Source organism: Phalacrocorax aristotelis, chromosome 8 (assembly GCF_949628215.1).
Source record: "Phalacrocorax aristotelis chromosome 8, bGulAri2.1, whole genome shotgun sequence".
Classification (NCBI taxonomy): domain Eukaryota; kingdom Metazoa; phylum Chordata; class Aves; order Suliformes; family Phalacrocoracidae; genus Phalacrocorax; species Phalacrocorax aristotelis.
This window is the reverse complement of record NC_134283.1, coordinates 30,002,228-30,027,898: the sequence shown is the minus strand read 5'-3', so window position 1 is coordinate 30,027,898 and position 25,671 is coordinate 30,002,228. Positions and strand designations below refer to the sequence as shown.

The 25,671-nt window shown below is 38.0% G+C and overlaps 1 protein-coding gene across 1 annotated transcript in view; it reads right to left on the bottom strand.

The window, feature by feature from the left end:
• DOCK2 (dedicator of cytokinesis 2) overlaps positions 1 to 25,671 on the bottom strand; it is a 214,020-nt gene that overhangs the window by 138,710 nt on the left and 49,639 nt on the right. Inside the window, exons 24-26 of the mRNA XM_075102170.1 lie at positions 19,559 to 19,629; positions 18,832 to 18,938; positions 1,448 to 1,596 (exon numbers count right to left, since the gene is read on the bottom strand). Coding sequence (XP_074958271.1) covers positions 1,448 to 1,596; positions 18,832 to 18,938; positions 19,559 to 19,629 — 327 coding nt within the window. The remainder of the gene's footprint in view (positions 1 to 1,447; positions 1,597 to 18,831; positions 18,939 to 19,558; positions 19,630 to 25,671) is intronic.

The following is a 25,671-nucleotide window of genomic DNA, read 5'->3' as shown; positions in this document are numbered from 1 at the left end:
CCTTTACCCAAAGCCTGTAAAGTTGAACACATGTATCAGAAAACTATAGCTCAGGAGAAAATCAGCACATATTCATAGGAAAAATTACAACTTTCCTAATATAATCCATATGAAGTTTCCTCAGAATAAATTCCTCATTATCGTGAAACTTCATTTAATAACCTACTCCTCATTAAAAAGTGAGGGATTAAAAAGTCAATTCAATAGTTTCTCAAGTGAGAAAAGCAACCACCCAGATCACAATTTCTACAGTGCTCCAAAACTACAGGAGGCTAAGAAAGAAACTACAGACACGAAATGAAGTATAGTAAGGAGTAATCTGTTTTACACAGACATTGCTTAAAGCAGAAACCATAAGCTATCATATTTGTGCACTAAAAAACATTTATTTCAGAAACTATTTCTTTTTATAAAAGAAACAAGATTAAATTTGAAAATCATTCTGAATACTTAGAATAATCATAGAAACATTTAATAGTTTGGGTTGGAAGGGACCTTTAGAGGTCATCTAGTCCAACCCCCTGCAGTGAGCTGGGACATCTTCAACTAGGTCAGGTTGCTCAGAGCCCCGTCCAACCTGACCTGGGATGTTTCCAGGGATGGGGCACCTATCACCTCTCTGGGCAACCTGTCCCAGTGTTTCTCTACCCCCACTGTAAAAAATTTCTTCCATATAACTAGTCTTAATCTACCCTGTTCTAGTTTAAAACCCCTACTCCTTGTCCTGTCACAACCAGCCCTACTAAGAAGTCTGTCCCCATCTTGCTTATAAGCCCCCTTTACATATTGAAAGGCTTTAATAAGGTCTCCGCACAGCCTTCTCTCCTCCAGACAACAACCCCAATTCTCTCAGCCTGTCCTCATAGGAGAGGTGCTCCAGCCCTCAGATCATTTCTGTGGCCTCCTCTGGACCCACTCCAACAGGTCCATGTCTATTGTATGCTGAGGACTCCAGAGCTGGACGCAGCACTCCAGGTGGGGTCTCACCAGAAGGTCCCTTTAGATGGCATCCCATCCCTCAGGCTTGTAAACCACACCACTCTGCTTGGTGTCATCAGTATCATTGATACTCAGCTTGATATTATAATATTCTAATTAATTTCAGTATTTATTCCATCGAACTTCACCAGTTAAAACTAAAAGTGCCTAAACCTCTGCTAGGAAAAAAAGAAAACAGCCTCACTGCTTTCAGTGATACTATGGTGATTTACAGCAGCTATTTAAAGAATATAGAATTGAGAAATAAAAAAAGGTAGCACAGATTTCAGTACTTCACCTTTAATACCTCAATGGCCTTTAACTTAATTTTATGAAAAATAGGAGAAGAGTTCAATTTGCCACTGACTTGTATTAAAAATTTAAGTGGGATTCATCAGCATCAATAATTTACTACCTAATCAGCTCAGGCTTACTACGGACTTGGGCCATCTACATCATCAATACTTACAGGCTCCTGGCAGCTCAGAACCTCCAGGATGCTGTTGAGTAATTCAACACAGTACTTCTTCTCTTGGACCTGGAGCTGCTGATCATCCTTCTGTTCCAGTAATTCTTTCAGCTCTTTTGTAATCACAGGAAGCAGAATGTCCCTACATTCTGAAAGAAAGCAAATTATCTTAACAACAAATAGAAATCAAATACTACTTGCAAATAAATCCTCCTCCAAACAGTGAAACACGATATGCTTTAACAGCTACAGTCCCTTCCAACATGGAATTGCTGATATTCCAATCATGCCTCAGGAATACTCTTAAGCTTCTGTGATATTTTTGTAAGTCACCACTATTTCTCATCTATGAAAAACATAACTCTCTGATAAAAATAATTTGTTTTAGTTAAATTCTGGAGGCTGTTTTTTAGCTTGTCCCAAACACTGAGGAACAAATTATTCACTTGACATACAAAGCACCTGGAAATAAGCTATGTTTAAGTAGTGACAGAATTTTAATGCAAGAAGAATACTACACTTATTAAATTATTCTTTCAGAAAATAAAACACAAACAGCAACAGAATTTCTCTGCATGCATCATTTTGAAACACACCTTCTAAGAACACATAAAAGAATGCAGACAATGAAATTACTCTAATGCAAGGCCTATCAAGCCTGAGAGCAAGAGCTATGCATATATTCATCCTCATTTAAATCTAAGCTGACACAAACAGTAAATTACGTTTCAATCTTTCAATCTCACGTGTACATTAACTTTTTAAGACAGAGGTGCATACATAAATAAATAAATAAACAATTATTATTCCAATAATTAGAAATGTCAGGAGGGCAAGATCCACAAATTTGCAATAACTTCAATGAAGGCACTGTCTACCTAGGAATAAATGATACAGAAGATTTTTTTTCTAATTTAATTGATACATGCCACTGAGTGATGTAAGTAGGAACTTACTTGTACAGTGCTATGTAATTAAACAGAGTACAGCACAACAGCGTGAATAATGCTGAGCAGATGCGTCAAAGATTTGTTTTATTTATGAAAATAGCCTGGGAAGAAAACAAAGCTAAACGTAGCTTCAAAGGTTCCACCTCAGAATAAAATTCGTATGGAACTACAGAAGCGTTCTAGTCACAGACAGCGAACTGAAGTTCTTACCCTGTTCCACTGAACTGATCTCTTACTGCTTAAAATTCTTGTCTGTCTTAACTCTTTGGAAAAATATTTATATCACCAATTGGATAGTATTTTCTATCAATACCACATATCACAATTTCTAAAAAAATAGGAAAAAACTAGAAAACTTCTTAATTACTACAAACCAAAATGAAAATGTGGCTTTTTATTTTTTCTCTTAAGAATGGTTTGGAACACCTTTACCTGGACATACAGCATACTCACTGATAATCAAGTGGAAAGTGAGACATGGTGAAACTGTATTCAATGTGATTTAAAACTAGCCAGGGGCTCAGAAACCCCCCAAAATATGGGTAGAGCACAGGAAGACAGGAGGGTAAGAAAGAAAGAGAGGAAAAGAATGGGAAGTAAATTATAAATTTCTGAATTTCGCAGAGGAAGCAACAGATGGCTATCCATGCAGATTATTCTCATTGCAAGTAACAGCTCCAAGCCATATAAAGCCAGGAACTTTGAATCACATCTAAGAGGCACCATAATTTCTTGCCTGAGAAAGTATCTCTACTCTTGGTAATGCCACAACATTAATAAAAAGCTATTTATCTGATTTTTCTATAACTCCGTTCCAAGCTACAAGAAAAATCTTAATGACTAAATTACAAACTCACTAGTAAAACAGCAGTTAAAGAACACATATCAACACCAAATCTCTTCAAAGAGCAGCGTAAAAAGGAATTTCACACAGCTTACAGCTCATTTATGTGACCAACTCCACACGCAGACAAGCTTCCTGCACTTAATGCAGGCCATAGATTACCCTTCCAATTCAGAAACCAAACAGCTGCACTTACAAAGCACTTCATACAGCATACTAGCAGGGCGTACTAACACAGCTAAAGCACTTCAGTGTGGATTTGTGGCCATGGAGACAGAGAAAACTCCCCTCCAAAAGTCATCGGTACCGTTAGATTTGTAGTCACCAGCTGAAGACAATAAACATCATAGTTTTCTGAAACTGAGATGTAATTTGATAATTAGCAAATTCTTTCTTGATTTGCTCATATGAACCACTTCTAATAACTAAGTTAAATGCAGCAGATACAATGCCATTAGCTTCTTGGCCGAAAACAAAAAAGAAACATTATCAGCAAAGTTAAAAGTTACATGCAGTACCTTAAAACTTGCTGAAATATGATAGTACATTTTTTTAATGAAGGGTTTATATATTCAGTCAACAAATAAGTACAAGTTGTAAATTAGACTATTACCCACCTATTTTTGAAAAAGCTAGGAAACAAACTTTAATTCTGTTTTCATTGCAATCTGTGGAAACTGTCCTTCAAGACTCCAGGGTTATTTGGGGGGGAACAGTTCACAGTATAATCAATTCATGATTCATTCACCAAGGTTCTGACCACTCCAAAAATTTTGAAGGTATTTTTCCCTTTGGACATAATATTTATTGCTAACCAAGTTCCATTTCATGACGGTTATTAAAAAGACCGTAAGTATATTAGTGTAAATACCCGCTAAACCTACTAGTATAAACACCCACTTCTCTAAAACAGCAATGACTGTTTCATTCCTACCACAGAGTTGGACTGAAAGTTATTTCCCAGACTTTTAACTTCTCCATACAGTCCATTATGCTGCTGAGATAGAAGCTGAATGTCACCTCAGCAAGATACACGCAAAAAACTTGCTTATGAAGTTGCAAGAGAGAAATTTAAATGGGACTGCAGTGGATTTCCAGGCTGTTACTTGAAAATGGCACACAATTAACAGATTTTTAAAGTTTTAAAAAAATTTTAAAGACTTAAAAAAAAATAAAAAGACTCACAACTGAAACAAGCAGTTCAAATTGGATATAGGGAAAAACTTCTTCCTCATTAAGACAGTCAAGTGGTAGAATGAACAGTTTGCCCAGTATCTGTCCTTGGAGGTTTTTAAGGCCCAACTGAAGCAAGCCCAGAGCAACCTGGTCTCAACTAACAGCTGACCCCAGTGGAAGGTTGGACTGGAGACATTCTCAGGTTCCATCCAACCTGAACTACTTTATGATCTTTTATTGCAAAAATTGCTAATGAATGATAGCATAGCGGTAATTTGGTGCACTGCAAATGGCCAGTTGCTAATCCTCAGAAACAGAAGATAGTAGCTGGCTACTGATAAGAAGTAAGTGCCAGTGCACAGCAAGAAATTTACAGAAGACTGCTAGATCTTGAATCTTTGGAAAATGAACGGAGACCATCAGAAAACTAGGAACAAATATCATCTCTATACCTATATATGCAAATCATGACATTTTTAGGGCTTCTCAGTTTTTTCATCCATAGACTCAAACATCAGTGTTCCCTATACCAGAAGAGACATCAAAATCATGACTCTAAAGACAGATGGGAGAAACCTGTTTCTTCTCAATTCAGTCCCTAGCACTTGCACAGCATCTGTAGAGAGGCAAAAAAAAAAGATATTGCTTCACATATATTTATCCTGTATGAAAATGCACATGCAGCAAGCACTGAGGAACACCAAAAATTCACTTTATCTTTTCTAAACACACTCTGCCTCATCCCTGTCTTCCTTTTCAGATTCTCTAACTGCATGCCAGATATGCTGAAGTAATGATTCATCACAAGCTAACCCCCCATCCTTCATATGGCATTGTGGATCCAATACACTAAGTCAAATGACAGGCAATAAATCTCATCTGCATACAGTATCACTGCACATACTTGTCTGCAGTTATATCTATGTCTACACACTGCAACACTGTGTCACAAGTTCTCTGCTCTAAACCTTCTGTGTACAAACTCTACTTTTTATAAGGATGTATAACTATAACATTCTGCAATAGACACAGTAACAGCTACAATTAATGCAACATAAAGATGGACATATTTAGACAAACACATCCAACCTTCAACTATTCTGCAATCACATGTCAGAGGAATACATATTCCAAATCAACAGCATGTAAGGAATTTAGCTGGCAACTGTGTTCTCGTAACTACCACTCTTAAAAATCGTGCTTTAAAACATTTTCATTTCAGAAAAAAGGATCAGTAGAGACTGCTATGCCAAGAAGCCTGTTTGTGACAACAGAGTTCAAAGTCATATCAAATTACATGACATCTCAGACATTTTTCAGCAGTAACAAAGAGGATAGAATGTTATAGGCACATAACAGTTTCACATCTGCTGGGATAAACATACTTACTGCACACACTCTACCAAAATAATATCCAGCTCAATTTTTAAGCCATTAAGATCTCCCTTGAAATGTCTGACAGCTACCAAATAAAAAAATTCTCTTTGGCTAGCTTTTAAAGTTACAGGAAGTAACTGGATAATAAATCATAATAAAAACCTATACTTAACAAGCGTTATTTCAAAAGTAAAGTAAGAGACCAGTCTAAACAAAGTCATTGATGAAGGAGGAACCTGTACTTTAGCTAAAGTACATTTTAGGTACTCACATCGAAAAAAAGTTAGGAATTCAAGGTAGGTATTATGTGTATATTAATCACTAAATTGCATCTGACTTCACATGGTAGTGATTTCCATTTGGCTAACTGGGAAGTGTAGAGGAGATGATGAGTTACAAGCTGCACTGGAAACCTTAAAGAGGAGTGGAAGTAAACTTAATTGAATTTAGAATTCCTCCATACCAGGGCCTTAGAGGCCACTTAAAACTTTTCCTGCCAGAATGCAAAATGCCCACTGTTGCCTTTAACTCATTTAAAAACCATACACATGTATTTTGGTAAAAGAAATTTGTCTTTGACATAATTCTTCTGCGTAAAGCCATTCCACACTTCTTAAACATTAAGAAAAGCAGGGCTTCTTGCCTTGCCAAATTTTCCTATTGTACTGAGAGGATAACTGAGGCAGAAGGTACAATTAATTTCCTCCTGTTTTAAGAGCTAATTACTCTGCAAGGTTCATTACTCCCAGTTGTATTTTGCATTATAAATTAAAATTTGATCCATATTTGATACATAAGAATCTATTAAAAGGACTTAACATATCACAGAATCACAGAGTGGTAGGGGTTGGAAGGAACCTCTGGAGATCATCTTGTCCAACCCCCCTTCTTGAGCAGGTACACCTAGAACAGGGGGCACAGGAACGCATCCAGGCGGGTTTTGAATGTCTCCAGGGAAGGAGAATCCACAACCTCCCTGGGCAGCCTCTTCCAGTGTGCTCTCACCCTCAAACTAAACAAATTTTTCCTCATATTCAGGTGCAACTTCCTGTGTCCCAACATGTGCCCATTGCTCCTGTCATTGGGCACCACTGAAAAGAGTCTGGCCCCATCCTCCTGACATCCACCCTTCAGATATTTATAGGTATTGATGAGATCCCCCCTCAGGCTTCTCTTCTCCAGGCTGAACAAACCCAGGTCTCTCAGCCTCTCCTCGTAAGAGAGATGCTCCAGTCCCCTGGTCATCTTGGTAGCTCTCCGCTGGACTCTCTCCAGTAGTTCCCTGTCTTCCTTGAACTGGGGAGCCCAAAGCTGGACACAGTACTCCAGGTGTGTCCTCACTAGGGCAGACTAGAGCGGGAGGATAACCTGCTGGCCACGCTCCTTCTAATGCACCCCAGGATACTGTTGGCCTTCTTGGCCACAAGGGCACATTGCTGGCTCATGGCCAACTGGCTGCCCACCAGCACTCCCAGGTCCTCCTCATCTAACCCACACTTCCTTAACTTGTCTGTGAGGGTATTATGCGAGACAGTGTTGAACGCCTTGCTGAAGTCAAGGTAAACAACATCCACTGCTCTCCCTTCATCTAACCAGCCAGCCATTGCTGATGATATGAAGCTGACCTATTATTTACAGTGCATTTTCAGATGTGAACAATGTTCAAGTGTCAAGCTGCATGGAAACTCAAAGGTCATTTAACTAGCCTTAGCTATATTATTGCTTTTTTTAAAAAAAAAAAAAAAAAAGGCTGTAGCTGGAATTAATGGAGAAATTGTTCAATATATTTTAATAAGAAAATTGTATTTTGTGTTAATTATTTTGGTTTAGATTAACGCTATATGCCTGTAATTTGTTGTTGGCTGCTAGATAAACTCAGCTTGTTAGTTAAGGCCATACAGGAGAATTACTTCATTTCACTTGTAGTAAACAACTCAGACAATGTACTTCTAGGACATTATTCATAAACAAAAGGCAATAGTCTTAGAAAAGGAAAATTAATTCCATGTTATAAGATCCATACCAGTTAAAGTCATCCCAAATGAGGATTCAATTCCAAGACGTTCTGACAAATGCATACAATCAAAGTAACTGAAAAAGATTACGGTTTGTTGCAAACAAGCCCTAGTCTCAGCCTGAGCCTGCAGGTGGACTAGGATTACCATAAAACTGTACTGATGTCTTCTCATCTTAAAAAAAAACTGTTAAAACCATTTCAGTAGAACATTATACACCATATGAAATCCCCCTATTAAGTCAGGATGAAGAAAAGTTTATTGAATGAGTATATAAATTCCAGATTATGACACTGAACTATCACTGCACAAGTTAACTAAGCAAAATGAACCAAGTGCTCATTTGACCATCAACAACTTATTGGCTAGGAAAAAAAAAAGAAAAAAACAATATGAAAATCATGGAAGATAGTAATGAAGAAATAGCCAAAGCAAAATTTATTGTTGTAGGATTTGATGATCTAGATTCATTACTGAGTGCACCCTCAGTAAGTTTGCAGATGACACCAAGTTGGGCAAAATGATCACCTTGAGGGTAGGAAGGCTCTACGGGGGATCTGGACAGGCTGGATCGATGGACCGAGGTCAGTTGTATGGGGTTCAACAAGGCCAAGTGCCAGGTCCTGCACTTGGGTCACAACAAACCCATGCAGCGCTACAGGCTTGGGGAAGAGTGGCTGGAGAGCTGCCTGGCGGAGGACCTGGGGGTGCTGGCTGACAGCCGGCTGAACATGAGCCAGCAGTGTGTCCAGGTGGCCAAGGCAGCCAGCAGCACCCTGGCTTGTATCACGAATAGTGTGGCCAGCAGGAGCAGGGAGGTGATTGTGCCCCTGTACTCGGCCCTGGTGAGGACACACCTTGAGTACTGTGTTCAGTTTTGGGCCCCTCAGTACAAGTAGGACATCAAGTTGCTGGAGCGTGTCCAGAGAAGGGCAACAAAGTGCATGAAGGGTCTGGGGAAAAAGTCTTATGAGGAGCACCTGAGGGAACGGGAGTAGTTAAAAGTCTGGAGAAAAGAAGGCTGAGAGGAGACCTTATCACTCTGTACAACTACCTGAAAGGAGGTTGTAGCAAGGTGGGTGTCCATCTCTTCTCCCACATAACAAGTGATAGGACAAGACAAAATTGCCTCAATGGTTGCCAAACATTGTAACAGACTGCCCAGGAAAGTGGTTGAGTCACTATCCCTGGAGCTGTTTAAGATGTATAAACCTGACACTTAGGGACATGGCTTAGTGGTGGTCATGATTTAGCGGTGGACTTGGCAGTGTTAGGCTTACAGTTGGATTCAATCTTACGGGTCTTTTCGAACCTAAATGATTCTATCATTAAGCAATCCACATATACACATCTCCCTGACGTGCCCCAAGAAAGCTCACGACAGATGGGGGAGACACATGGTAGGGGGCAGATGCCTGTTTGAGTACTAGCTGCTTTTTTACTTGGTAAATGATGTGATAAGTTTGCCAGACAGATATAATCTGTCTTAATTTTCAACTGTTCTGACTGACTTTTCTTCTAGAAGCCAGAAAAAAATGTGTGCTGGCCAAAACTGTATTTGAACATATAAAGCATATAGTTTTAGGATCTTGCATTTATTTCATTAAGGTCTGTTAGAAGACATAGTTCTACATATTTATCAACCCCAAATGCCAACACACTTCTGAAAGAAGTTCCCTGGTAACGTCTTCCTGCATAAGGACAGGTATATTCATTCTGGTAAAATATTAATCACAGTTACATGTTTTCAGTTTCAGGTTTGGTTTGGTTTTTGGATTTTTTTTGTCAAAACCCTTTATTCACCTTATTCTCCTTCAGAAGATATCTAATAATTTCTTCTGTATGAGGTAAGTGAAATTCAAACTCTAAGTCATTAATGCAATAATGTCATTAAAAAAGACATCTGGGTCTCCTTCAGCAAAAATCACAGACGTGCTGCATTCCTGACTGCCTCATATGCACAGCCAAAATGGTAATAAAGATTTAACACCACTTTTGTCTCCCTTAGGAAACACTACTTTTGATTCCCTGGCATGCCTGTAGTCATATCCATCTGTTAGGATGGCTTCATGCCCACTTAAAAACTGGCATGCCAATTTTATAAGGACATAGGTGTCATCTGAACACAGATTTAGAGCAAAGCCTTAAAAATAAAATCAGTGAACAACACTCTTTCAACAAGAAGACACTTCTGATGGCAGTCAGTGCTCTATTAAAGTGCCATGCTTCTTCACAAAGGACATCTGTTCACAACTGCAGGCACCTTTCTATTAAAAGTCTTCCCTCTTCATTATTTGCCATTTAGCTGTTTGTTGAAAGCCCAAAAGTCATAAATATTAAATTGTATATATTTTATTCATTACTAAATATCAAATCAAATTTCACAGTTCAGATAAATGTATAAAGAGGGGAGGTGCCATAGGTCACCTACAGACCCCAAGAGCACTGAAAGATGCAAATTCTTTTTGTTTCCTGGAATCTAGTACTAACATAGGAAGGAGAAACACAGCGGATGATCCTGTGAAGCTAGCACACAACACTGTTGCTCACCATTCAAAGCAAGTGTCAACAAGTATGGTTAGATACAGAACAGGTACAGCATTAATGGTCACAGCACACCACAGTGACCAAACACAACACTGCAGAATACATCCACTTCCCCACTTCAAGGTGTCTGTTCAAGTTTCTCCACTCCTCATGGGAGCTGAGTAATGCCATGTATTCAAAGGCAGTCAGAGCAACATCTAACACTATCATTGCTGTAGCCAAAACAACACTTCAAGTGTTCAGTGCCTTTTCCAGCTTGCATTCATTATAGTGTGCCAGCCTGCCATGAACGCTTGTCAGCATATCCTCTCTGGCAGATTTAAAAGTTTGCCTTGTGTTTGGATTATAGAATATTGATGAATTCCAACTCACACGTTTCCACATTTCATTTAACTGACACAAAAAATTTTGCTAAAGTAACAGCTTCATATCAACTTCTGTAATATGTCTTTGTTCTCTCTTTTCTACTTGAAGTAGCTGTAAACAGAGGTTTTTACACATGCATATAGAAATTAATTGTTAAAACTAGTTCACCTACCTTGATTTAGATTTCCCTCCATATATCAAGATTTTTATAAAAACACAATAAAAAATCCTGCCATAATTGAGTCAAGTCTAACAAAAAGTTACTAGTAGCAGCATCAAGCATGTCACCTTCTCCTCCATGAACAGAATCACAGAAGACAATAATGGCTTTAATCTACATGTGTGATAAATACCTACAGATATGTATATGGCATCCTTATCCATATCAAAATATCGCAGGAATGGAACTGGCAAAAAATGAATACAGGATTTGAAGTGATGCTTTAAAGGTAATTAATCCCTAGAAACACTACTGCACAGTACAAAAGGAGGAAGGATGAAAACCCCTACTACTCCGAGTGTGTTTCTTAAATGAATCTTTTCAGAGTTAAGTACAAAATTCAAGAATGAATCCACAGAAGTGTTCTTGTGTTTCAGTAGAGAATCATTTTAAAGGAATTTATGAACAGTGAGAATTTTCATTTTTTCCCAATAGCTAAAAATGGGAGAGTCAAAAGCATTAACAATCTCCAATGTTCAAATGTTTTAAGATGTTAAGAAGTTTTGTCGAAAACAGTGCAGGAAACCAATCACAGAAAATGAAAAACAAAACTTTGGCTTAAGAACTCATATCATTAGGAACACAACCTATTTAAAATAATTAAAATCAATACCTATACCTTAATTCCGGTAACAATTATTAAACTGAAAGATGCTTAATCAGAAATTAGTGTTCCTTCTACTTTTTTTTCAACTTTTTCCTTAACAGTACTGAAGCTAAAACAATACACTTTTTCCTCAGTCTTTAACTGGATTACATAGAAGAGAGAACACAGACTTGAGATTATACGCCACCATTTTAACTCTAACATTTTTCTTAGTTGACCCTGACTTGCACATATCTGAAACTACAACATGGACTTACACTGTATCTTTAAGAAAAAAAAATTTCAAAGATATATATTTCTCATGAAATATAGGCATTATACAACACAAATTTGCATTTCCTGTCAGATCATAGCCCAGATAACAAATTCAAACCTTTAGAAAGAAGAATTCCAAAGAACACAAAAGTACAAGTCATTCTCTTCCTATTTTTTCAGACAGAAAAGTTCATTAAGGAGTCTAGCAGAACAATATTAGATTGTACAAAAACATTACCAAACCCATTTGCATTCACGTCATGCCATATTACACATGCTATATTACAGTTCACCTATTTTACTGATTTTTGCTTAAAATTAATATTATGGTACTTAAGATCAAAATCTAACTGAAAAGAGGCCACAGTTTAACCTATATATAATTAATAACACACACACACACAATATTCATAGCACAGTACCAACCTATGGACAGTTTTCCTCAGCTGCACCTCAAAAATTTAGGACATATTTCTATGTGCATTACTTATTAAGGAATAAATCTCAGATGAGTTAAATCTTTGCTCTTCTAGATCACCAACACATGAACTATCAATACTTTTCAAGCAGTGAAATAAAAGAATCAGAATATTTCACAGGTAAAACTCAGCAATGTACACATGAATGTTAGGAAGCCAGTCTAATTATGGGTGTGTGCAAGTACCTATCTTGTTTAAACAACAGTACAATAGAAAGAGTTCTTGAGTTAGGAAAAAAAAGATTACTACACTCTCAGCATTTCTTCTGGCATCTGGCAAATTAACCCCTACTGCTAACATATGTCTCTTGCTGCTGTTCTTCCAAAATCAGCAAGTGGTTTGCATATGCTGAACATGCAGTACCTATGTCTACAGCCACAGTGAGCAGAGGACCTGGATTTCAAGCCAGGAGGCTGAAACTCTATTCCCATCCTTGCCAGTGACCATCTGTGTGACCTACTTAGAGTTTATATTCTCTGGAGTAGATCTCATAGTGTTCTGCTACAACACAAGCTCCCCATCAGGAGTGGACCTCTGAAGAATACAAAGTCAAAAGCAGCAGTGTGAATACACATTTTATTATATGTTCAAGCATTTTGTATTCATTTCGCACCAATAAAAACCAATTCACCCAAGGCTAAGTAATTTACAAATTTCAACATAATGTCCATTAATATTCCATGGTCATCTTAGAATGAAAATCTAGCTCCAAACACCACAAGCTCAGAAACACTAACTACAATAAGAATTGCATGCAATTTGTCAACAGCTGTGTCTTAATCTGGTGATCTCTCAAAAAACAGAGAGATGGTCAGGGAATTTTGGCAATAGGTTTCCTAAAAAAACAGTGATGCATCAAGAGTAGCTTTACATAAAAATGAAGTAATTCTAGCAAAGTTTTTCTTTGGCACGTCCAATAGGGAATTTGACAAGAGGGAGAAAATAATCCATTACATCTCAGTACACAAAGGGAAAGACAGGAGACAGTTTCTTAGATCATGAATGAGACTCTGAAAACCATTTAGGGTGCTTAATCAGGACAAGACAACCATTTCTTTCCCTCTGGTATTTTTAAATAATGAATAACTGAGTGATGTAAAAGGAAAATGTCAAAAATTAAGTTTAAGAAGATTTCTTCTCCTCTGATCAAGGATATAATATTGTCTGAAGACAAAACTGAATAAATGTCTGTGCATTTGCTCCCACATCCTGTAAGAATGTTCCTAAACATTACAGTGAAAGTGCACAAGCAGTTGAAAGTGCTCCTCCTACATTCAGCCACTCTAACACCTGAACCGCCATAACCCCTCTAAGCTGTATTATAGTTACAGAGTGGGAACAAGAAATCAATGCCTCAGCAAAAAAAAAAAATCTGTCAATGTAATTTGAAGGTTTGTAAAAGTACTGTAGCACTGTGAGGCTTCTGAAGATCAATTACAGTAGCACTCAACAGAACTGGGCACCCTACCTGACAAAAACCAGGACAGTCTACACCGAAAACTATTGAATGCCTGGGAATACGTACCAATAAATTCAGCTTAACCTCAAGGCTTCCAACTTCAGGCTCATGTGTAACTTACTAAATAAAAACAAATTTCACAGGTTTATTTATTTATTTATTTATTTATTTATTTGAGAACACATCTTCATATTTTCAGAATTCTACTTCCTCAGAAAATGCTGTGAACATCAATGAGTAAAGGAAAAGAAATACCAATATATGAAATCCAATTAAATTATAAAGACAGTCCATTGGGAATAGAAGTAAATGAACTGAACTGGAACTGTAATGAACTACATGGAAAGAAACTGGTGGAAAAATGGATAATCTGAAATACACACAAATTAAGACGACTTCATTGTAATTAGCAATGTAGTTAAATATATTCCATACTCACGGCAGAAAAAATACTACCTGTTCTAGATAAATGTGAACTTTAGTTAATGATACTGTTGGCAATCTTACCTTAATTATCATGCTGCATCCTATTTTGTGATACACTATACATGCTTTCATTCTTGTAAATTACCTTCCACCTCATTGCTTAGAGTAATGAATTAGGCATTGTCTACACCCTGCAAACACAGTTGGTTCTCTACCTGATTAATTGTAGAACCAATTGTATTTCCTGTAGAACAGTAAAAGTGTCTTTAGAATTTTCTATTTTAAACCACAGCACTCTACTAGAAAAAGGACTTTTTTGCTACTTACTCTGCACAATATTACAACAGCACAGTACAGAAACTTTTTCATACTACTATAATGTCAGAGATACTTAATTTTGAATTGGTCTTTCCACATCCTTCGGTGCCTGCATTTAAAATACTTTGTGGACTTTCCCCTATGGTAATTACAACTTGAAGGTTAAATCCAAGTGATATGAAAACAAAACAGATATTCAAATAATCATAAAGTATCAGTTAGATACAACACACCCGACAACTATCCCAGGGCTGATTTTCTACCATAGCAATGTTGGGGCAGGTTATGGGAAAGTTATGAAGATCATCACCAGAAAGAGGAACTCTATGATTAAATGCCCTAACAGATACCTGGGTAACACTGCTGAGGCAACAGTAACATTGTTAGCAGACCTTACTAAGTGTCATAGGAATGAAAAGTTCCTCATGGAATGGTCTCATGAAAAGAAAAATACACTTGCAAAAGTCTGTTTAACCCTGACTGGGTTGTACTGAGGATGGTCAAAAGGTATGCCTGCTGCCCCACCCCCAAGCAAAAGAAGGGAGGTTGTCAGGTTCAGGTATGTATAACTTTTAGGCTCTACAACAACAGTTAGAAGCAGTTTTATTCTGTTTTCAAACTACTTTATCAAAATACTGCAGAGCAAAATCTCTAATATTCTCTGGTTAGCAATATCTACTGCTAAAACTGTCATGACAAAGCTAAAACAAACTGGGCATGTTTTAGCTTTATTTTAAAATTACATCCACTTGATTTCTCTATTTTGGGCAACTGCTTCTTCAGAGGACTGTCTCTTATTTACACTTATAATTAAAAAAAGATAAATCTATTTCCCCAGGCTCATCTAACAACAACAGCATCTAACTATTAATATATAATTAGGTATTACCAAGTATTACAGTAAAAATATTTGAAGGTAGACCTTGCGTATGGAATCACCATAAGCATATAAACAAGCTGTTGATTTGTACATATTATCAAATGCATACACTTTAACTGTCAATTACCAGTGCAAGTTTGGATCACAATGACCTATTCAGACATACAGGACCCAGTGTAAAGCAGCTAAGCTGGCAAACGGTTTAAGTATTATATGCTGCCTTTATGGCCTTACCTTATTGTTTCGCTGTCAACTGTTTGATATGAGAAAAAAAAACAGCACAGGGAGGTTTTGGACTTTTTTGTTTTTTTAAATTTATGAATTTAAGACTAAATGAATCCACTAACTACCTGTCTGGAAAAATGAAAATGTATTTATTATCTGGCCAGCAGTATACAAAAAGCACCATTTTTTGTTTTTATAAAAGCTCCTCAGAATCTGAAATCCTCTTAGCAACATTTCTTATACATTATTACCTTAAAAATATACAAACAGAAAACATATACCCTTTTTATAATTCACAACACATTCTGAGGTAGACATTTTCCCCTATATACCAGGTATATATTAAAGGCATCAGACAAGCTACATTTACAAGCAAACAGAAATTTATTATTATTATTTATCTGCAAGCAATAAAAGCTTTACAGAACATTTTGGATTAACAGAACCTAGCTAAAGCAAAGGCCTGTTAAATACATGAAATGAGAACCACACTAGGCACTCTTTTCTCCTTTGGAGCATACATTGGTATGGAAGAACAGAGCAGTGGGATGTACACTAAAAGGATTAAGATGCAAGTCAATAGAACTGTGAAGCACATAGGTTGTTGCATGCTCAATTATTTTCCTTCTGGATCTTTATTAGGGCTTTATTCTTTACTATACAAGCACAGGATCTGTTGTCCTGACCAACACTCCTGATACATGAACCAGTAACAAACACATTTCAATGAGACAAGTTTCTTTAAAGAAAAATTATTGAACCATTGTTATTCCACAGCAGTGCCTACTCTTATTCTCTGTCTTCTAAAATTCTGAGACAGAACGATAGAAAGTTGAGTTTTTCTTCCAGAAGAATAGTATTTGACTGGAGACTAACTTATCACACTAAAAGCATAAAAGTTAGCAAAAGGCAGATTAAAAAAAGTAAAATCCTCAGTACTATTAGAACTAGAATTACCCTGTTGTTTTAAGTCTCTAACTGTTCTTGCTGACAGCAAAGCAGTGGGTTTACCAGAGATGAACCAAAACTTTCATAACCTGAGTCTAGGCTGGTCTCTTATATACCTACACGTTGCATAGAAGCTCATTGCTAATGCACACTTATACAAAAAAAACCCCAACAAACTATTATAGCTGACAATGAATTTCTCAGTATTAAAATACAGCCAAGGCAACTGACTGAATTCTAGTAAGATCAAGAGTTCAAGAGAGTGTCTTACTTTAACCCAAGTCTTTCAGCTTAGGGAAAGGATGTTTTCCCTTCTGGCTACTCGCCACAAGAAGCAAAGACAATACTAAGACTGGCACTTCTGATCTTGGAAGCAGCAGCAGTAAAAGCAACTGGTAATGCAATGACATATCAGACCGTACTTTTAAAATAAGGATACAGTAAACTACTGGAAAAAAATGCAAATACAGAATTAGATCTGTTTGAAAATCAGCTAGTTGGATCTGCTCTTAATAGCTTGTGTCCTGGTTTCAGCTGGCGTAAAGTTAAATTCCTTCGTAGTACCTAGTATGAGACTATGTTTTGGATTTTTGCTGGCAACAGTGGTGATAATGTGGAGATGTTTTAGTTGTTGCTAAGTAGCACTTACACTGGTCAAGGACTTTTTCAGCTCCCCGTGCTCTGCCGGGGAGAGCACAAGAAGCTGGGAGGGGACACAGCCAGGACAGCTGACCCCAACTGACCCAAAGGGATATTCCATACCATATGACGTCATGCTCAGTATATAAAGCTGGGGGAAGAAGAAGGAAGGGGGGACGTTTGGAGTAATGGCGTTTGTCTTCCCAAGTAACCATTATGCATGATGGAGCCCTGCTTTCCTGGAGATGGCTGAACACCTGCCTGCCCATGGGAAGGAGTGTTTTGCTTTGCTTCCATGCGCAGCTTTTCCTTTACCTATTAAACTGTCTGTATCTCAACCCATGAGCTGCCTCACTTTTACTCTTCCAATTCTCTCCCCCACCCCATGAGGGGGGAGTGAGCGAGCGGCTGCGTGGTGCTTGGTTGCTGACTGGGGCTAAACCACAACAGCTTGGATCAATGTCTGCAGACACCCAACCTATAGCTCCTTAAGTTCCACTAATTTGAACGAGCTGGAGTCTTACACGTAGTTTAAAAAAAATCACATCTGATGACCATGAAATCATTAACATAAACATAGGTTAAAATACTATCTATTTTTATCTAAACAATAAAAACAACTACATTATTTTATTGACTTTGTCCAGGAGATTTATAATGGCCTCAAGACACAACAGATAGGCAATTATTGTTATAGCTTACAATATAAATTTCCTTCTCAATGTAAGTCTTGAAATGAAGTTGAAATTTTATCTGTCCTAGCTAGGTAGAACTACATCACCGTTCTGGCAACGCAGAAAGATGAGATGAGCGGAGCCATCCTCTCTTGCTCTGCTCATGCTCAGTACTATTTGCTACCACTGTTGTACTGTCAAGTCCCTAGAGTCATTACCTATAAATTGTCAGAAACTGAAATTCTGATGAAATGGTCATCCGAGTAGCTCGTGTGCCTGCCAAAGTTCTGGAGGTCTTCCACACAGCAGTAAGATGCTGAGAGAAGCAAGACACCCAGTCCACAAGAGTGGAGACAGAACACATGTCAGTGAAGATTAAGTCAACCATGTAAAACTGGGCTTCTCTGATAGGACTACTTCAGCAAAAATTCCCTTTTTGTGATAATATGAAAGAAACCTAAGCACATGGCTGATAAAAACATTTCAGTACCACTTATCACTCCTGTTCTGAGAGTAAAGGAGGACACTAATTTCTGGTAAAGATTAAGAAACATCATAATTCCTATAAATGGAGATTCTGCACTACAGCTCAAACAGCCTTTTTTTTCTCTGCCCGGGCAGAGGCCTTATGTAAGTTGTGTTCACAAGGTTTCACTTCATGTTCCTATTTCACTATAGAGCTTACAAGTGAGTTGAAAGGATGTATATATAATTCCACCCCTCTAATCATTACATCATAGGAAAAACACACAGAACTTCCTCTGAGACCCACCTGTTCTTTGTTGTCGGCTAGCAATCACGCTCTGCACAATAAACATCTTGTAGAAAGAGGTAAATCCTCTCCAGAAGTCAGACTTCTGGCAATCACACCCTCTCAGTATTAGTTTTACTCAATTTCAAACATGAATAGCACAAAACATAAATCAGTCAACATCTTCACACCTAATTATTTTAAGCCTTAAAGGCATTTTATATTTACCTTGTTTTTTAAAAAGGTTGCTGCGGACGATTTCCTTCATGGACTGCACCTTCTGCTTCTGTAGCTTCACTGGTGGAATGCAAGTGTAAAATTCATATAGTAGTTGGCTGCATGTAAAGGAAATGTGTTAATAAAGACAGAAAGAGCAAAAGACCATATATTTCTAAACATCTATTTCTTTTTAAGACTTACTTACCATATCACAAACATTGATAGGAAATCAGTAGTAGGTTAGAAAGAAAACTTTCAAGTGAAACAATATGAGGATGAACTAAATTTTAGCCATGTTAATGAATGTTTATTACTTTCCATTGTTTTCAACAGAATAAAGATGTTTTTCTGTGTGGTGGAGGCAATTTATCTTTGGCTTACAAATAAAGATACTTATTTCAAACTACTAAAATCAGATTTCATTTTCTGTAGTAGGGCTTATTCTGGGGGTAGGGTAGGAGGAATTAAAAAAAACCAAAAGATTGTTCCATTTGCTCATTTTATTCACCAAGTTACTGCTTAAGTATTGAGCCTCCATAATGAATTCTGATGTTATGTAAGTCAGACGAGAATTCCCTGTTAAAAATGTATGCCCAGAGTTCCACCACTATCTTGATCAGTACAAATGGGCATAGCTTTGTTGGCTTAAACTGATGAATAATAAATTCTTGTTTACAGCAGTGTTACATTGTATACACCACATGGCACATCTACTAGATGTTCAAAAGCAGCTCACCTCAGTAACTTGGCATCAAAGACCATCTCAACATCATGAAGAACTGATGGTATGTACTTCAAGGCAGCAACCTGTATTGACACACAGATTGTGTTAATGTTGTCTTTTTATCTGCATGTACAGCATACAAACAATAGAGAGCGCACCACTAAAACAAAGGCACACAAAACAAACAACGATAAATTTGGACTTCTTTCCACAGACTGAAATATTATATCACATTTGCGTATTAATTTCACCCCAGAGCGCTAATCAAAAAAGGGCTCTTATGCCAAGGATATACAGAGGAACTTAAATACAATAGTACCAAGTGGATCATAATCTTGTTGTAGACCACTGGAACCACTAAGACCATCTTTGTAGATCATAATCTCTTTGTAGACGCCTAACAGTGTCTTTATGATGCAAATATGTAAACCAAGGACTGATCAAAGCACGAATTCTTTGATCATATTTTGTACCGATTCCATCCCAAAAATGTGTCATGCAGGAGGCAGAAGTCAGGATACCAGTCACCTATCCACCCCAAAGCTACATTTTGTGGAATAGATGAAATGGAGGATCATCCCCCTAACCAATCATCTACAGTTAAGTTATCTGATGGCTAATCTTATCCTATTTATTTCTGAGGTATATTTTGACTCTGTAGTGGAATAATCAAACCTTAAACGATGACAAGGGTCAGAAAAAAGATGCACATTACTATTCTTACATGGGCAAGAATACTTAAGCAGGTAATTTTCAGGTTCAAAATCATCACTAACATTTAAGGCAATTTAGTCATCTGTGAAGATTAACTTGCAGTACTCTGTGTCATAATGGTCCTTTGTGGGTTGAAAGTATTTAGCCTCTATAACACCTTTTGACAGGAAGCATAGTGAAAAATCTTGCAATAAAAAGCGAAAATGTTAAACATATTTAACATTTGCTGGGCCATCATCCACTCATTTCTCTACTTACGCTTTAGATAAAAAGCTGCCTGCAATGATTTTTATACTCACAAAATGACCTGTAACTTATCTTCCTACTAACAGGCTTGTATTTCTCAAATGCTTTACATATCCAAAAGGATACGCCATGCATCTTGGCCAAGAGCTGTAATAAATTCCAAGCAAAAAAACAGACTCTGCAGTTTTAAAAGTATTTTTGGTGAAGTGCTACATAATTTGTCAGAAAAGAGGACCTGGCCACATTGATATAGGTTTGAAGCAGGATGTCAGTCTCTTTCTTCCCTCCCATCTTCCTATTTCAATAGGTCACCTACAGTAGGTCCTTTTCATAGAAGTTCAAATCTGCATAAAGATGCTATGCAACCACTGACTGCCAAAAGAAACAACATCTAGGGATAGTTATTTATCTAAAACAGGTTAGCTGTTTTCTGTTCTCATTTCAGATGAAAACCAGAATGTCTTCGTGCCAAAAACATTTCTCCCTACATAAAAATCTGACCACAGAATCAATTTTTAGTAATTGTGCAAAAATTCTTAGCAAAAAGCTATAGTTCATCTCTGCTGCATTACGAACTTACAACTGAAGAGAACAGAAATAGTCATATCGATTACATTTGCACACTGCTATAAATCCAACCATAGGAAAGACAATTAATTTACAGTGTTTTAGTTTGACTAACCTCTTCTTGGTCCAGACCATGAGAATTACAAAAGTAATAACAGCTTCACTTCATTGTGCAATTTTAGAGTGTAAATTTCTCCTAACATTTTGCTGAAAAATAAGTTACAGTAATGCGAAGTCTTCCATTACTGATATAGCTCTATTTTTCATAACAGGCCTGTTCCACCCATGACACATCCTAGCTTAGTAAAAAAATTAGAACAAATCCCCAGACCATACATTACACAGATGCTTACTGTCTCTTCCTCAAGGTAATATAGTATATGCTACAGGACTGATTAAACACGTTATCCAATAAACGCATGCTGAAATTGCACAATTTCTTTTCCCTCAGAATAGTGGAGTTTACTGCCCACCTTGGGAACAGGAGTAACTCTTGCTTTATGTCACTTGTTTATAGGGGCTGTAACACAACAGTAAAGATCACTCCATTTTACACTGGCAAAGCACAAAATACAAACGAATTTTAAAAAGCCCAAACAGAAGTATGCTTCCACTAACCCCTGAAGTCTGTACCTATTTTAAAGTACAATAAGGGATAAGCTGATTTAACTACAAGGAAATGTGATTTTTTAATTATGAACTACCACTACACGTCATAGGAAGGGTAAAAAGACTGTAAACCTGGAATCAATAGAACACAATTCTTGACTACTTACATATCAAATTCAATATAAGGTAGTTTAAGTTACAATAAGGAAAAAACACTTATTTAAACCTACAGTAAGGTACTTATTCCAAAAATTACCAGAGAGTGTTCTACACCACAAGCATTCAGGTAGCTTCCTGAATACTTATCCTTGCCTAGACACAGGCCTAGCATTGTTTTAAGTGAAAGCACTTCAGGTTTCACAGTTATATGCTTTCAAAATAATACGATAAAATCAGGTTGCATCTCTCATACCAGGTTTCAGAAATCACTGCTGTAAAGTGATTTGATAGTTTCTATGAAGAAACAGCAAAAGTCAATGATTTTAGCATGACAGGGCAAAAAGCTACATCTTGCTAATAAACACCCATGGCTGTATATCACAGGAGATGCTCCAGTCATTTGAATCAGGCTCAATACTACTCCTATGTTAACTAAGCTAAATGCTTGTCTCCTGTAGAAGAAACTCAAAAGGAAGTTTGCAAGTAAAGTCCCAAAAGCCTTCTTGAATCATGATACCTGAGTCTTTGTCCTACAAAATCTTACAAAACAAAAAGTTTACAGAACTACCTGGAGTCCACAAAAACTGGACGAAAGTCCTGATATTCCATGGGAATGCTACATTAACTGAGGGCTCCATCTGATACAAAGCCACACTGGTCTGGATTTTTATAAAATTGAATAAACAGGGTAAGAAATCATATCACCATATGCCTGCTAGCCTTTTAAAACAGACCAATTGTAATTTCTTGTACTACTTACATCCCTTTTCTAACTGAAGAAAAAAAACAGGTAAGCAACACAAATTATATTGGACCAGAAATAATATCTAGTTTTGTGCTCCTGTGCAGTGAACTCTAACTCAATGTGTCAATATCTATCAGAACCATATTGCATGCAGTCAACAAGTAACCGAATCTCAGCCACAAAAGATGATAAAACATCTAACATACTATTTGAATTTGTATTTCCTGAGATTTTATAACTTGGTCTCAAACAACAGGAAATTCATTTGAACTATCATACAAAGATTAGTCTAAACACAAACTTTATGAATGAGCATTGCAGATTTAAAAAATGTTTTTACAAATATATCAACAACAAAAAGAGAATCTCCATCCTCTATTGGACCTGGAGGGCATAATTTCAACTGAAGATGAGGGAAAGGCTGAGGTACTTAAATGCCTTCTTTGCCTCAGCCCTTAACAGTCAGACCAGTTATCCCCAGGGTATTCAGCCCCCTGAGCTGGAAGGCAGCGACAGATCACAGAATAAATCCCCCATAATTCAGGAGGAAGCAGTTTACAACCTGCAGAGCCACCTGGACACTCACAAGTCTATGGGGCCAGATGGGATTCACCCAAGAGTACTGAGGGAGCTGGCAGAGGAGCTCGCCAAGCCACTCTCCATCATTAACCAACAGTCCTGGTCAACAGGGGAGGTCCCAGACAACTGGAGGCTTGCTGATGTGACTCTGATCTACAAAAAGGGCTGGAAGGAGGATCCAGGGAACTAGAGAAACTAGAGAACCTAGAGAAACTTGTGGCTCATGGCTGGAACAGGTGTATTCTTCACTGGGTAAAAAACTGGCTGAATGGCTGAGCCCAGAGAGTTGTGGTGAACAGAGCTAAACCCAGCTGGTGGCCCGTCACAAGCGGGGTTCCCCAGAGCTCAGCATCAGGGCCAGTCTTGCTTAATATCTTTACCAATGATCTGGACGAAGGGATTGAGTGCACCCTCAGTAAGTTTGCAGATGACACCAAGTTGGGCGGGAGTGGCGATCACCTTGAGGGTAGGAAGGCTCTGCAGGGGGATCTGGACAGGCTGGATCGATGGGCTGAGGCCAATTGTATGGGGTTCAACAAGGCCAAGTGCCAGGTCCTGCACTTGGGTCACAACAAACCCATGCAACAGTACAGGCTTAGGGAACAGAACAGTGGCTAGAAAGCTGCCCGGCGGAGGAGGACAGCTGGCTGAAATCCGGCTGAACATGAGCCAGTAGTGTGTCCAGGTGGCCAAGGCAGCCAGCAGCATCCTGGCTTGTATCAGGAATAGTGTGGCCAGCAGGAGCAGGGAGGTGATCGTGCCCCTGTATTCGGCACTGGTGAGGCTGCACCTTGAATACTGTGTTCAGTTTTGGGCCCCTCAGTATAGGAAGGACATTGAGGCGCTGGAGCGTGTCCAGAGAAGGGCAACGAAGCTGGTGAAGGGTCTGGAGAACAAGTCTTAAGAGGAGAGGTTGAGGGAACTGGGGTGGTTTACTCTGGAAAAGAGAAGGCTGAGAGGAGACCTTATCACTCTGTACAACTACCTGAAAGGAGGTTGTAGCGAGGTGGGTGTCCATCTCTTCTCCCAGGTTACTAGTGATAGAACAAGAGGAAATGGCCTGAAGCTGCATCAGGGGAGGTCTAGAGTGGATGTTAGGAAAAATTTCTTCACTGAAAGAGTGTTCAGGCATTGGCACAGGCTGCCCAGAGAGGTGGCAGAGTTGCCATCCCTGGAGGTATTTACAAGATGTGTAGACATGGCACTTCAGGGCATGGTTTAGGAGACGTGCTAGTGTTGGGTTGATGGTTGGACTTGATGATCCTAGAGGTCTTTTCCAACCTTAATGGTTCTATGATTTGAAATACATACTTGTCACCCCAGAGCATCAATAATTCAGATTGGTCAAGACAACAAATTTATGCACACAAATGATAAGACAATAGTTATGACGGGTGCATTAAGACATACAACATAAAATTAGAGCCTATTCAAATATTTCTAGTGAGGTGGAGTGTAAGGAACAAGGCAACACCAACAGGAAAATGAGAACCACATCAAAACCACAATCAACAGTGGGAGAATATTAGTATGAATGTACGGCTGAAATGACAAAGACCAGGTAAGAAGTATTTTACTTTCCAGTTACCAATTTGAAATTTTAATGTGCCGATGGTTTGAAAAGCTTTTGGTTTTCTCACTAAATGAGCAGCTGTCTACTGTTTCCTCAATAGCTATCAACATCACAGGGCTCTATACTGAAACTTTCAAAGATGAAACAGCTACTCAGGAAGAGGCTTAGAATGAAGCCTATCTCAACTCAATACATCTCTATATCTCGTTAACGAAGAGTCTGCAGTATAAACTTAGACTCTTCTTTATGAGGGGTAGGAAGGTTAGAATAAAGACAATCAGAGCACAGCTTTCTTTGGCTCCCATTTAGACCTTTTAAACACCACAAAGCTATCATTTTTATTTCTATAAGCTTCCCCTGTATTAGCCAGCTTGCTTTGCTTTTTTTTTTTTTTTTTAAATGATAACTATCCAGGTCTTGATTGAAAAAGAAAGTATTTAGTCTGCTGCAAGGGTGTATACAGTATTTCAAACTGTCTCAATGCTGGTTTAAGATAGCTTCAGATAAATTCATTCCTTTGCAGATCTCATCCTCACATTCATACACAATCCTGAGAAGGTCAAAGGAGTGTTTAAAAGCTGTTGCCACTTCAGTAAAAAGATTGTATCTTCTACTGATCTTAGCCATTACTAGCTCCTTGAAATAGGTTGGGGAAAAAACGCTATTTTTTTGAAAAGCACAAGATGAAAAACTGGAGCTATTTAAAACATTCATACAGATACCTGTGGTGGGCTAGAAACTTGTCCTAGCCCCAGTTTTACTTCAGCACTGTGTTATTCCTTGCTCTTCACACAACAAATACTATGTGAAGATACTGTACAATAGCAGCATCTGAATTTCATTTTACACCAATTCACAGTTACTGTGAAAGATGTTTGATAAAGGATAGGGCCACCAGTGGCCACAAAATATTTCAAACAGTACTCCACTGGC